This window comes from Aricia agestis, chromosome 12 (assembly GCF_905147365.1).
Source record: "Aricia agestis chromosome 12, ilAriAges1.1, whole genome shotgun sequence".
NCBI lineage: Eukaryota > Metazoa > Arthropoda > Insecta > Lepidoptera > Lycaenidae > Aricia > Aricia agestis.
In genome coordinates, this window is record NC_056417.1 from 13,497,595 (window position 1) to 13,509,895 (window position 12,301).

The 12,301-nt window shown below is 35.9% G+C and overlaps 1 protein-coding gene across 1 annotated transcript; it reads left to right on the forward strand.

Annotated features, from left to right (window-relative positions):
* The first annotated feature begins 8,802 nt into the window (after positions 1-8,802).
* LOC121732518 (DNA excision repair protein ERCC-6-like) lies at positions 8,803-11,921 on the forward strand. Its single transcript, XM_042122433.1, is given in 2 exon segments — positions 8,803-11,281; positions 11,284-11,921. Coding segments are annotated over 2 exon segments (2,997 nt in total). The 5' UTR covers positions 8,803-8,845; the 3' UTR covers positions 11,845-11,921.
* Positions 11,922-12,301: the final 380 nt, after the last annotated feature.

Genomic DNA, 12,301 nt, shown 5'->3' on the forward strand with positions numbered 1-12,301 from the left:
GCTAAGTCGGAACCCACTATCGATCTTTTCACAAGTAGCCTAGCTTCTATAAATACCGCGATTCTAGGCAGACACCCAGACATAATAATATGATAAATATGTTATATAACATTATTATTATTATTTTTCATCTCCTGTGTTATCATAGTTTGTACTTTGAACGCATTATATGGATAAGGACATACCTACAATTATAGTCAATGGAAAAATTAAGCAATACGCATATTAAGCAAATAATTATTATTTATTATAAATAGTCTTACTGTCACTAATTTGTTAAAATTGTTGTTTGTTGTTATTTATATTATTAATTGTATGTTTTATCTTACACCAATTACCTACTCTAAAGTAACTGTTATCTGTGGAGGCTTGTAATTGGCTTTTTTGTTAACTATCTTTTAAGCTTAATATAATATTGTTAGCTGTAAGCCACCCAAATAAAATAAAATAAAATAAAAAATAAAATAAACCTATAATGCTAAAGACCAACAAAGAGTGCGCGAGAGAAGAAAATCCTTTATGGAATTATAACAAGATGAAAAGAGAGAGGCAGTCTAATGAAAATTGTAACCACTTTTATTTGACAGGTCGTCAAAAGTCGTCAGTCGTTTTTATGCCCTTTCGGTATTTCCAATATATTGTTCAATTTGTTTGTTATTTTTAATAAATATTATTATATTTAAAAATTATGACTTGTGCTGTAAGTGTCTGCAGTGTAAATCATAAGAATAATCCTGAAAAATACACATTTTACAGGTAATTAATCTTTATGTCCTAATTGCTATGATAAGTATGTTTATTTTTGCTATATTCTGTCTTTAGTTCTCTATTTCAAATAAAATGTTGTGAATCCTCCCTTTTATGAAAGTAAAAGTTTTGCGTAACTAAAGGTACTATTGTTCCTATATTACACAAATTTTGAAGAAAAATTTTTCATCAAAATTTTTTACATATACGCATGCTTATCGATATTTTACAATAACATAAATCTAAAATAAAAATCATTTAAGTACCTTTATATTTATCACCTTAAGCCCGGCCGTACATTTTCCGAAATTTCTGATCAGAAAAATTCGGACACCCGGCGGAACGCACTCTGTTCATACATTTTGTTGTAGACCCATCATATTAAAAGAATTTATGACGTGTCAAAATGTATGAGCGGGGCGGGGTGTCCGAATTTTTGTGATCAGAAATTCGGATAATGTGCGGCCGGACTAAAAAGGACATAATATTATCTTATTTTATTTTAACTAATATAGTATAGTATAATATAGCTAATATAATATAGAGTGACTCTAAAACTAGAGGAAGGTTTATATTTATATATCATAATCATTTGTTTTACAGATTCCCTCAAGATCCTCTAATAATAGGAAAATGGATGAAATTAATTGGGCGTGTCGGTGGAATCCCAAGAATAATTCAACAATATGTAGCAAACATTTCTATCTTCACTTTATTTGTACCAGTAAGTTTGACATACTGTTGCACTTGTTACTGAAGCAATTATTAAAAATAAGCAATTACAAGCAAATATTGCTTTTTAGTTCATTTGAGATTATACTTAAATGAACTAAAAAGTATTAAATAATCCTTATTCTGTACTCAATCTTCATAATTTTGAAGTCGGTCCCAGTCCTAAGTATATAAGTTGCAGTTATACCTACTCTGTCAGAGAACTGGCGATTAGGTTAGCTGGTACCGATTGCAAAATAATGAAGATTGAGAACAGAATTAATACTGAGTACAGAATAAGAATTATTTAATACTTTTTAGTTCATTTAAGTATAATATTAGTATTGTCATTACCTTGGAAGTCTGTTTTAATTTTTTGTTTAAAAATAATAATTTTACCCTTTTTAGCTGTCCTTAAGGTTTTCTATACTTACAGTTGGTGTTTTAAAAAATCAAAATCAAAATTGCTTTATTTCTGAACAAATATAAAATAAAATATATTTTCAGAATACATGGTGCCTACCACCGGTTCGGGAACTAAGCCGATGAGAAGAACCGGCGTAAGAAACTCGCACGGGGCCCACCTTTTACCAAAAAAAGTGAGAGAAAAAATAATCTTTTAAAATAAAATTTACAATGCTGTAACTAAAATATATACAATGTAAACATAGATAGATACATTGACCTTATGATTTCATAAACGTCATTATGTGGCTTTGGCACAAAACGTTCTTTGACTACTTTTTTAAATTTATTAATCGAAAGTTCCCATTTGAATATCAAGGAGTCACCTCGATTTCTCATGGTTTCCATCACCAGACCACCACTTTTGTGAACATGATACCTACTCGGAACAATACAATGTACAACAAAAGAAAAATTTTGAAAATCGGTTTATAAACGGCGGAGTAATCGTTGAACATACATAAAAAATATATCCACAGCCGAACGTCTAGACTCCTCCTGTTTGGAAGTCGGTTAAAAATAATTGTTATAAAAAATATTATGATATTTTATGATATGTATTTAATTTAAGAATAAAATATAATATACTTTGTGTGTTGTTTACTTTCAACGTTTACTTTCAATGTAAGGGCTGATTTACCAGATAGATTTTACCTGAGTAATAAATAAGTAACTTTATAATGTTTTATGTATATATTATTTACCCCTATAAGAACCTCATGTCATAACAGATCCGACGATTAAAAAATCATTCCAAAAGAAAACGTGTATCTACTTTTCAATTGTCACCTTTTTAGGGTTCCGTACCTCAAAAGGAAAAAACGGAACCCTTATAGGATCACTTTGTTGTCCGTCTGTCCGTCCGTCCGTCTGTCAAGACCCTTTTTCTCAGGAACGCGTGGAGGTATGAAGCTGAAATTTGTTATCAATTACTCAGGTCTACTGTCCCTTGAAGCTGTGAAAAAATCAAACTTCTAAGCCAACGCAATCAAAAGATACAGCCGTTTATGCCGCAAATTTTCGACACTTGCAAGGGAATCAAAACCTACAGGGTGCTTCCCGTGAACTCAGAATCTTGAAATTTGGTGCGAAGCAACGTCTTATAGCATAGATAAAGGAAAAATTACGAAAACCATAAATTTTTAGTTACATCACATAATATATATTTTTTTAATAATTTTAAACTTACTACCCATTTCCTCATAAACGCGTAAAGGTATTAAATTGAAATTCATACCAAATACTCAGGTCTATAATACCTTTAAGCTGTAACAAAATCAAACTTCTATGTCAACGCAATCAAAAGAAACAGCAATTTAAGCTGCATATTTTGAAACTCGCAAGTACTCGCAAGGGAATCAAAACCTAAAGGGTACTTCCAGTCGACCTAGAATCTTGAAATTTGGCATGAAGCAACGTTTTATAGCACACATAAAGGAAAAATTCCGAAAACCTTAAATTTTTAGTTACATTACAAAATATATATTTTTTAATAAATATAAACTTATTACTTTTTTCCTCATGAACGCGTAGAGCTATCAAGTTGAAATTCATATCAAATACTTAGATCTAATTGCCTTTAACAAGTGGAAAAATACCATAGTTATGACTCGATTGTCGTAATGAACGAACTTTGTAAACCTTGCAGGTTTGTACGGAACCCTCGGTGCGCGAGTCCGACTCGCACTTGGCCGCCTTTTTATTTCCCATTAAAATGTATGATACCTAATTTGAAATACAAATCTGTCAAAGTTGCATAATATTATTTATTTCTTATAGAAACTGAGGTAAAATAACTCGAACGGACTATACTATCGATAGCAAAATACTATACTATCGATAGTAAAATAAACATCACTAGCACACGCACACATTGACAGATCGAAAATGGTCACGCATTTTCGGGTTGTCAGGTGGTCTATACGACAGTATATATTAAGTCTATGTACTCAGTTAAGCACCCACCACCAACCACTGCCACCCGGCAAGAGCGCCGAGCTTACCCACTAAAACCACCTGCGGCTCGCTTTCAGCCGTATAAAGGAAGGAATAGGATGTGCCGGATCTTAATTTTTAACAAACACAGGACTCCCTCCACGACCGACCGGTCTACCTCAGAAGGGACCAGACTTCCACCAAAATGAGGGAACGCTTCGGAAACATTACGCTCTCATTTGCGTAACGTCACACTGGTAGTCTGGTACACAAAACACAAATCTAGTTGGGCTGTTGACACGTCACATGCCGCGGCGGTGCCACTCTATTACTCATCCTTGTACAATAATAATTGTGTTTCTATTTACCAGAAACTTAAAACCTATTTTAAAACACGTTCTTATTTCAAAATTACTTATAACTAATCAAACCAATACTAATGTCATAGGTCGACAACAAGTCTACAATTTCCAAAACACTAACAAATTTTTCAAAACATTTTGTTTACTTATCAAGTTTTATAAAATGATTTCTGAAGCCATTATTTCAACTGAAAATAAAACATGCATTGTAAAGAACGAGGCAAAAGAAATTTCTAGTAGAAAAAGTAATTTACCTAATGAAGTTTCTGAAAACTATGAATTAAGCTCCTTTAAAAATCAAAAGAACTGGAAGAAATCTTTAAGTGGTTTCTTTAGAAACCAATTAAGATCTTCAAAATCAATCAACGTGAGTAAAATCGATATTTTATAATTTCCTAGGCTGGGCTGCCTTCGAATTAAGTCGCGAGTAGTGCGGCAGCGGCGCGACTTCTATACTAAAACCCATTGGAGCCAGGCGCAATGTTAACTGCATATATTTGCATTTTGTTACTGTAAGGCGTAAGCGGAATTGTGGTAAATACTTGCAGTTATCTAAGCGATGCTGCAATTTCCAAACTTTTATCTTTAAAGGTTCAGGAGTTCTGCAGTGCCTTCTTATCAAGAGACACCTTTTCTTGGATTTGCACTTATTTGTAACATAATATTATGTTTAAGTTACTAGAAACAACTCCTTTAACCGCCATTTGATTAATAAATTTCAAGGATTTACCTCGACTGCTCATATTATATCCCATCATCAGATCACCACTTTTGTAATTATCATACAAAATTTAGATTATATCCTATACAACAACACAAGAATTTTCAAAATCGGTCCACATACAGCGAAATAATCATCAAAAACATTAGCTTCGATGCAAAATATCATGAAAAGTACTAATAATTGCGTCATAATGTGATGACCCATGGTATAATTATGGTTATGATGATGATGATTAATCAAATTGATATATTAGCTTTCAATTGTTTAAACAATGCCAAAATCTCCGAACCTGTATCTATAAGGTTTCAAAAGTTCTGTTGGGTACCTTCGGATCCAGGGTTAAACCTGGAGCAAAATTTTTTGGTAGCATTTACCTCAAATGCTTCAGAATAAATCGAAATCACTATATGTTTCTATACAAATTTCAAGGAGTCCCCTCAATTCCCCATGGATCCCATTATCAGATCACCACATTTGTGAACATATGTACCAAATTCGAGCTAAACCCTATACAACACAAAAAGAATTTTGAAAATCGGATCATAAACGGCTGAGTAATCGTTGAACATACAAAAAAAAAAGATACATACAGCCCTAGCCGGCCGAACGTATTACCTCCTCCTTTTGGGAAGTCGGTCAAAAACGTGCCGTATGGACTGGCTCTTAGGGCCTGATTAGTGGTTAAGTACCGATAAACATGGCCAAGCGCACTGGGCCTGTAGACAAGTGGCAAAACGCTAACGCTAACGCAAGCGCTACAAAATGTATGCGATTTGACATAAGTCATCGCTTCGCTAGCGAATACTAATGTCAAATCCATACATTTTGTAGCGCTAGCGTTAGCGTTAGCGTAAGAACTATATATTATAGTCTTTACTACGGCTACAAGAGCGATCGGACGCTATTAATGCTTACGAGTTTTATACCTATTACCTAAACGTACAATCCCAGTTCGCTCGCTCATATTTTGTTTTTATTATTTTTACCTCCGTTATACTATTGTGAGATACTCATATTATTATGTTAAAAATCATGAATTCGTAGTCTAGGATTTTCTTAATCTGCCCCCCTGTATAAAATCCTGGCTACGCCCATGGATACCATTGGACGATATACGCAGATCGTCCAATGGTATCATCTCAAGAACGAAGCACTACGCATGTGCGGCCGCATATGCGTAGTGTTTCGCGCTAAAACCGATACTATTGGACGATCTGCGTGTATCGTCCAATAGTATCGTCTCGTAGCACGAAGCTTCGGACGATGGACGCAGGTGCGGCCGGGCCGTAATATACGCGTCGCACCGCTGCAATGGAGGGTTGCTTTGTATCACGACTGCGGTCTCACCTAACTTGTAATATTAATGTGTTTAATACTGCAAAAATTCATTTCATTTTAGGGAGACAATTCAGCTAGAAGTAAAAATGATTATGATTTAAAAGAAGTAACTACGGAGCAGAAATGGCAATCGTTGGGAAAAATATTTAGACGCCAAAGCTTCATTGAACAACACCCTCATACGGAGAGAGAGTCAAATTCTCAAAAACGTTTAGTAGTTCGATCAGTTCTATCCAGTTACTTTAGAAAATATAAAGTCAGGGAGAATACAAACGAAAAGAGTTAGTTCATGTGTTTTGTTATTTGAAAGAGTCGATTAGACTATCAATTTTTTAAATATTGAATAAATTTGATAATATTGACAATCATATTTTTAATATTGTAATTATTTAATCACTAGGTCCTAGGGCCGCCCTAGGGGCTAGAATCTAGCACCCTTTTTGTGGCACCCGGGCTTCACGGGGCGCACTATGCCCTAGGCACTCGGAGCGCTCGCATCCAGTCGCGAATCGCGATGCAAACACGACAAAAACATGATACTACGCGATACAAACATGATACAAAACGCACTGCAAACGCGATTCAGTAACGAGTAACGACTAACTAATCCATACTAATATTATAAATGCGAAAGTATCTCTGTCTGTCTGTCTGTCTCGCTTTCACGCCAAAACTACTGAACCGATTGCAATGAAATTTTGTACACAGTTATTCTAGAGTCTGAGAAAGGACATAGGCTACATTTTGATGTGGGAATATATCTTATTTCCATGAAAATATCGATGAAAATGAATTCGCATTGCGCGTGGCCAGCGCTCATCCCGGGGGTCCTGGGTTCGAGTCCCGCAGGCGGAACAAAAAGTTTTCAATGTTCCTGGGTCTTGGATTTGTGTTAAAATAATATTTCAAAAATCTTAAATATATTTTATGTATAATACTAGCTGTTGCCCGCGACTTCGTCCGCGTGGACTTTAGTTTATAGCGCGCGGTGTCAACAAAATTTGTGTCAAATTTAAAAACTTTTTAAAACCCTGGTAACTGGAGTGGTACCCCTCTTAGGGCCGCGCTACACCGGAATGGCAGCGCTGAAAGTGCTCGCCTCGCCGCTGCCATTCCGGTGTAGCGCGGTCCTAAGAGGGGTACCAGTTACCAGGGTTTTAAAAAGTTTTTAAATTTGACACAAATTTTGTTGACACCGCGCGCTATAAACTAAAGTCCACGCGGACGAAGTCGCGGGCAACAGCTAGTAAGTAATAACTAAACGAAAATTAAAGGCGCATTATTATCGGTTGATAATATCGCATGCGTTATTGCGATATCCGTTTTCACTTTTGAGTACATATTTTTAACCCCGACAAAAAAGAGGGGTGTTATAAGTTTGACGTGTCTGTCTGTCTGTCTGTCTGTTTGTCTGTGTGTGTATCTGTCCACGTATTATAACACGGAGAATATTATAAGGAGCGTAGCCCGTTGGATCAGAGGCGCTTTGCACACGACGGGGCGGGGCGGACCGGTCAATTTCGCCGCGAACGATAGCACAAAGGGAATCCTACAATATGTATTACCAACGCACACCAAGGGCAAAAAGACCGCTCCGCAGGTCCCCGCCCCCCGGCGGGCTCTGGCGGTGCGGCATGACCGTGGCTGCCCGCCGTGGATTACACAAACCAGTTAACATGCAGTAACGCAGGCGGCGCGGCGGCGCGAGGTGGCACTGGTGGCAGCTAGCTCTATTCTCTCTATCTCCACTAGTCGTGTGCTTTGTGTACCACCTCGCCCCGTCGTCTGCAAAACAACAGAGTCCGTCCGGCAGCCAGCGCACGGTGCACGTGCTGACAATACAATCATTTACTATACAAAGCATAAATTAATAATATTTGAACAAAGATACTGAGCACTGAACTACTGAGTACTGACCATGTCATTCTCATTAGACGTCATTTTTCCTATAATATATACTGGTCACCAGACACGTCTAGTTTAATTTTATGCATACTGCATACTGAATTGACTACTTATTTTTACAAAAGGTAACGTTATCAAAGAATATATATTTACCGTTAAAAATCCTATTTACCGTTATAACATTTACCGGTATTAATTCCAATTTTCACCGTTATTTCTAGTATCGGGTAAATTTTCATACCGTTATCTATGCCCTTGAAGCAATAACGTTATGAAAAAATACCGGTATTTGAAGCCCTGCTTGGCCTTTAGTCTTTACGCCTGACGGTCCTTTCCTTTACCTTAAAAAAAGTTGCCAGAATGGCAGTTCCAGTTGGTTCCAGTATTTAATAAAGTACTCTGTGGGCAGTTCAACCTATTATCTGTGGACCTGTCACCTGTGATTGTCCTTGTCACTTGTCAGTAAAAAAAAAAACAAGGAAATATGTTGGGGGGAGGCTTACGCCAAAAGAAGAAGAAGAAATATGTTGGAAGTACCTATTTCAAAATATTGCGAAATATATTTTGTATTGAAAATTATAAAATATTATAATAAATAATATGAAGGAATGAATATGATAAAAGTAAATGAACAAGGATATAATAATTTTGCATAAACATGACGGATGTTTTTATTAGTAAATACCTTGAAACTCAACTCGCACTTGCAAAACAAAAACAAGACACAAAATGTTCTAAACAGAAATCCGTGACTTCTAAAAGTAAGACAGTAGCTGATAAAATTTCAAAGAAGCAAGGAAAATATTTATATAAGTCTAAACTAAAGGAATCTGAGAAAGACATTTGCTATAACTCTCGAACATCCACTGAAAGGTTAGATGGAGGAATCTTGCCTCTTGAAAAAGAAGAGGAATCCACAAACTTCGAACCTAAATGCTCCCGCACGAAATTAAATTTAGCAAAAGCATCTAAAAAGAAAGTAAAACCTCTGTTGAGATCATCAAAGGAATCTGATAATGATGAATGTACCACTTCAAATTCCGGTCAAGAACCTTCAGATATGAACGACACAGATGAGGAATACCTGCCTTCTGAAGTTGAAGATGAAGGAGAAACATATCACTTCTCAGTTGCATCATCTTCTCGAACAAAAGCTAAGCTAAATAAAATAATTGATGATGGTGATATAAATACTTACAATGACAGAATTAAGGTTTGGAAAGCGAATGTGGCTGCTGCAGCATTGGGGAAGGACATAAAAGGTACTTTATCTGCAGACATACAATACATAATGGAGGGCAAAAAGGGTTTCAACAAAAATCATGAATTACAAAATGGCTTTTGCGTTCCAAACTATATATGGAAGCAGCTATATAAATATCAAAGGGTTGGAGTCAAGTGGTTATGGGAATTACACCAAGTAGAATCTGGGGGGCTGTTAGGTGATGAAATGGGTCTCGGAAAAACTGTTCAAATTATTGCATTTCTGTCTGGTTTGTGCAAAACTAATAGTGGGTGTTGGGGAGGCCTCGGACCCTCTATTATCGTAGCTCCAGCGACAGTAATCTATCAGTGGGTATCTCATTTCCACTTCTGGTATCCTGAACATCGAGTTGCTGTACTCCATCACTCTGGATCTCATTCTGGTGGCCACAATAAATTAATAAGAGACTTACATTCCTCGCATGGTATTTTATTGATAACATATGCTGGAATTGTAAAGTATCACAAGGAATTAATACCGAGAAAATGGCATTACATTATTTTAGATGAAGGCCATAAAATTAGAAACCCAGATACACAGGTCAGTAAACTGATTAAACAATTTAATACTCCTCATAAAATTTTAATTACTGGATCTCCCATGCAGAATAGCTTGCAAGAATTATGGTCACTTTTTGATTTTATGAGACCAGGGCTTCTAGGGTCTCATGCAGCATTCATGGAACATTTTGCCTTGCCCATAACACAGGGAGGTTATGCCAATGCCACTGAATACCAGGAAGCTACAGCTTTAGAGATCGCTAAGGCTCTCAAAAATATTATAACTCCATACATGCTGAGAAGAACTAAAGCTGAAGTCCAGGAGCATATTCATTTACCTGAAAAAAATGAGCAAGTCCTTTTCTGTGCACTGTCAAAAGAGCAGAGAGATTTGTACATGGGCTATTTAATGAGTGGCACGGTTCGTAGTATTCTCGATAAGGAGAACAAGTATGGGGATCCACTCAGGGCCAGGGTTTTGGTTGCTCTATCTACTCTAAGAAAGATATGTAACCACCCTGACCTATATTTGTATGAAGCCCAGGAGGAAACTGAAGAAATTGATGAAGAAACTTTTGGCAACTTTAAGAGAGCTGGGAAAATGAGTGTAGTAAACTCACTGTTAAAGATATGGCAAAAGCAAGGCCACAGATGTTTGATTTTCTCACAATCGAGAGCTATGCTTTGTTTGCTTGAGAATTATTTACAGCAGCAAAATTTCAAATATTTAAAAATGGATGGTACTGTAAATGTAGGACAAAGGCAAAATTTAATCAAAACATTTAATGAGGATTCAGATTATCTTGTTTTCCTTTCTACGACGAGAGTTGGTGGACTGGGTGTGAATTTAACAGGAGCAGATAGAGTTATAATATACGACCCAGATTGGAATCCAGCTACAGATAATCAAGCTAAAGAAAGAGCTTGGAGGATCGGCCAGCACAGAAATGTTACAGTTTATAGACTGTTGTCAGCTGGCACAATTGAAGAAAAAATATATCAAAGGCAAATATTTAAAAACTTTTTGAGTAATAAAATTCTGATTGATCCTAATCAAAAGAATGTACTTACAACTAGCACTCTACAAGGCCTGTTTACACTGGAAGATTTGAATTGTGATGGTGACACAGAGACTGCTTCACTCTTTAAGCACACTAAAGTAAATATCACAAAGAAAAAGGATACAGCTGAACTATCATATTCTAAAAAGAAGTTGGAACTTATGAAAAAAATGGCAAAAGAAATTAGCAATAAAATAAAGAAAGATTTTCAAAAACAATCTGAGGTACCTGAAGAAGATCCAAGAGAAAAGTACAAAAAGAAAAGGGAGGACAGGACTTGTTGAATCCCAAAGTGGTTGAGGAACCTGAAGTTAACATAGTTCATGATCAAGTAACTACAACTTCATTTGAAAATGCTCTCTCAGAAATCGATATAGTTAATCAACATGTTAAACATGATTATGAAGAAAATTTACTCAAGGAGGTTTTAGATAATCAAGAAAACCAAGTTACTGAGGAAGAGCCACAAACTGATACTATAATAAATGAAGAAGCAAAAAATGATTTGAATGCCAATGAAGGCAATAATCTTAAAAGTAAAAATAAAAGTGAGAATTCCAGAAAACGGAAACATTCTGAAAGTGAAACTGAAATTGATAATGTTGTTGCAGTTAAGAAGGTAAAGAAGAAAAAGAAAGAGAAGACAAAAGAACTTAATGATGATGATTATGTGTTAAGTAAGCTATTTGCTAAATCAACAGTTAAGAATGCTTTGCATCACGATGTGGTTGTTGGATTAGCTGAAAAGGAAAAGAAACTTAAGATGAAAGAAGAAGCAGAAAGAAGAGCAAAGAAAGCCATCAGAGCAATAAGATTTTGTACACTGGATTGAAGGCTTAAGCTTACAAATAAGTTACTACTATGTAGTATTTAATGTACTTATTAATATTTAATAATTCTAAGGGCCTGTTTCACCACTTCCTGATAAAGTGCCTAAGAGGCTATTCACAACTTTTTTGACAGATTCTCCATACTTGATCTGTCAAGTTAATCGGTGGATAGCCTTATCAGGAAGTGGTGAAACAGGCCCTAAGTATAAGTAAATAAGTTTAAGTAAATAATGTAATAAATATTTTTGTTAACTTTTTTTTTCTTACATTGCATGTGTTTTTTTCTATCTGCATGCACGGTCAGAGTTCAGACCGATAGCAGACGTTCATGGGCGTACCCAGGTTCTGGGCCAGGGGGGGCAAATCAGAGAGTTTTCATTTTTATTTTGTAGATAAAAGTATTAAATAATATACTTGGTAGGGACGTCAGTCATGATCCAGGGGGGGCATGCCTCCCCC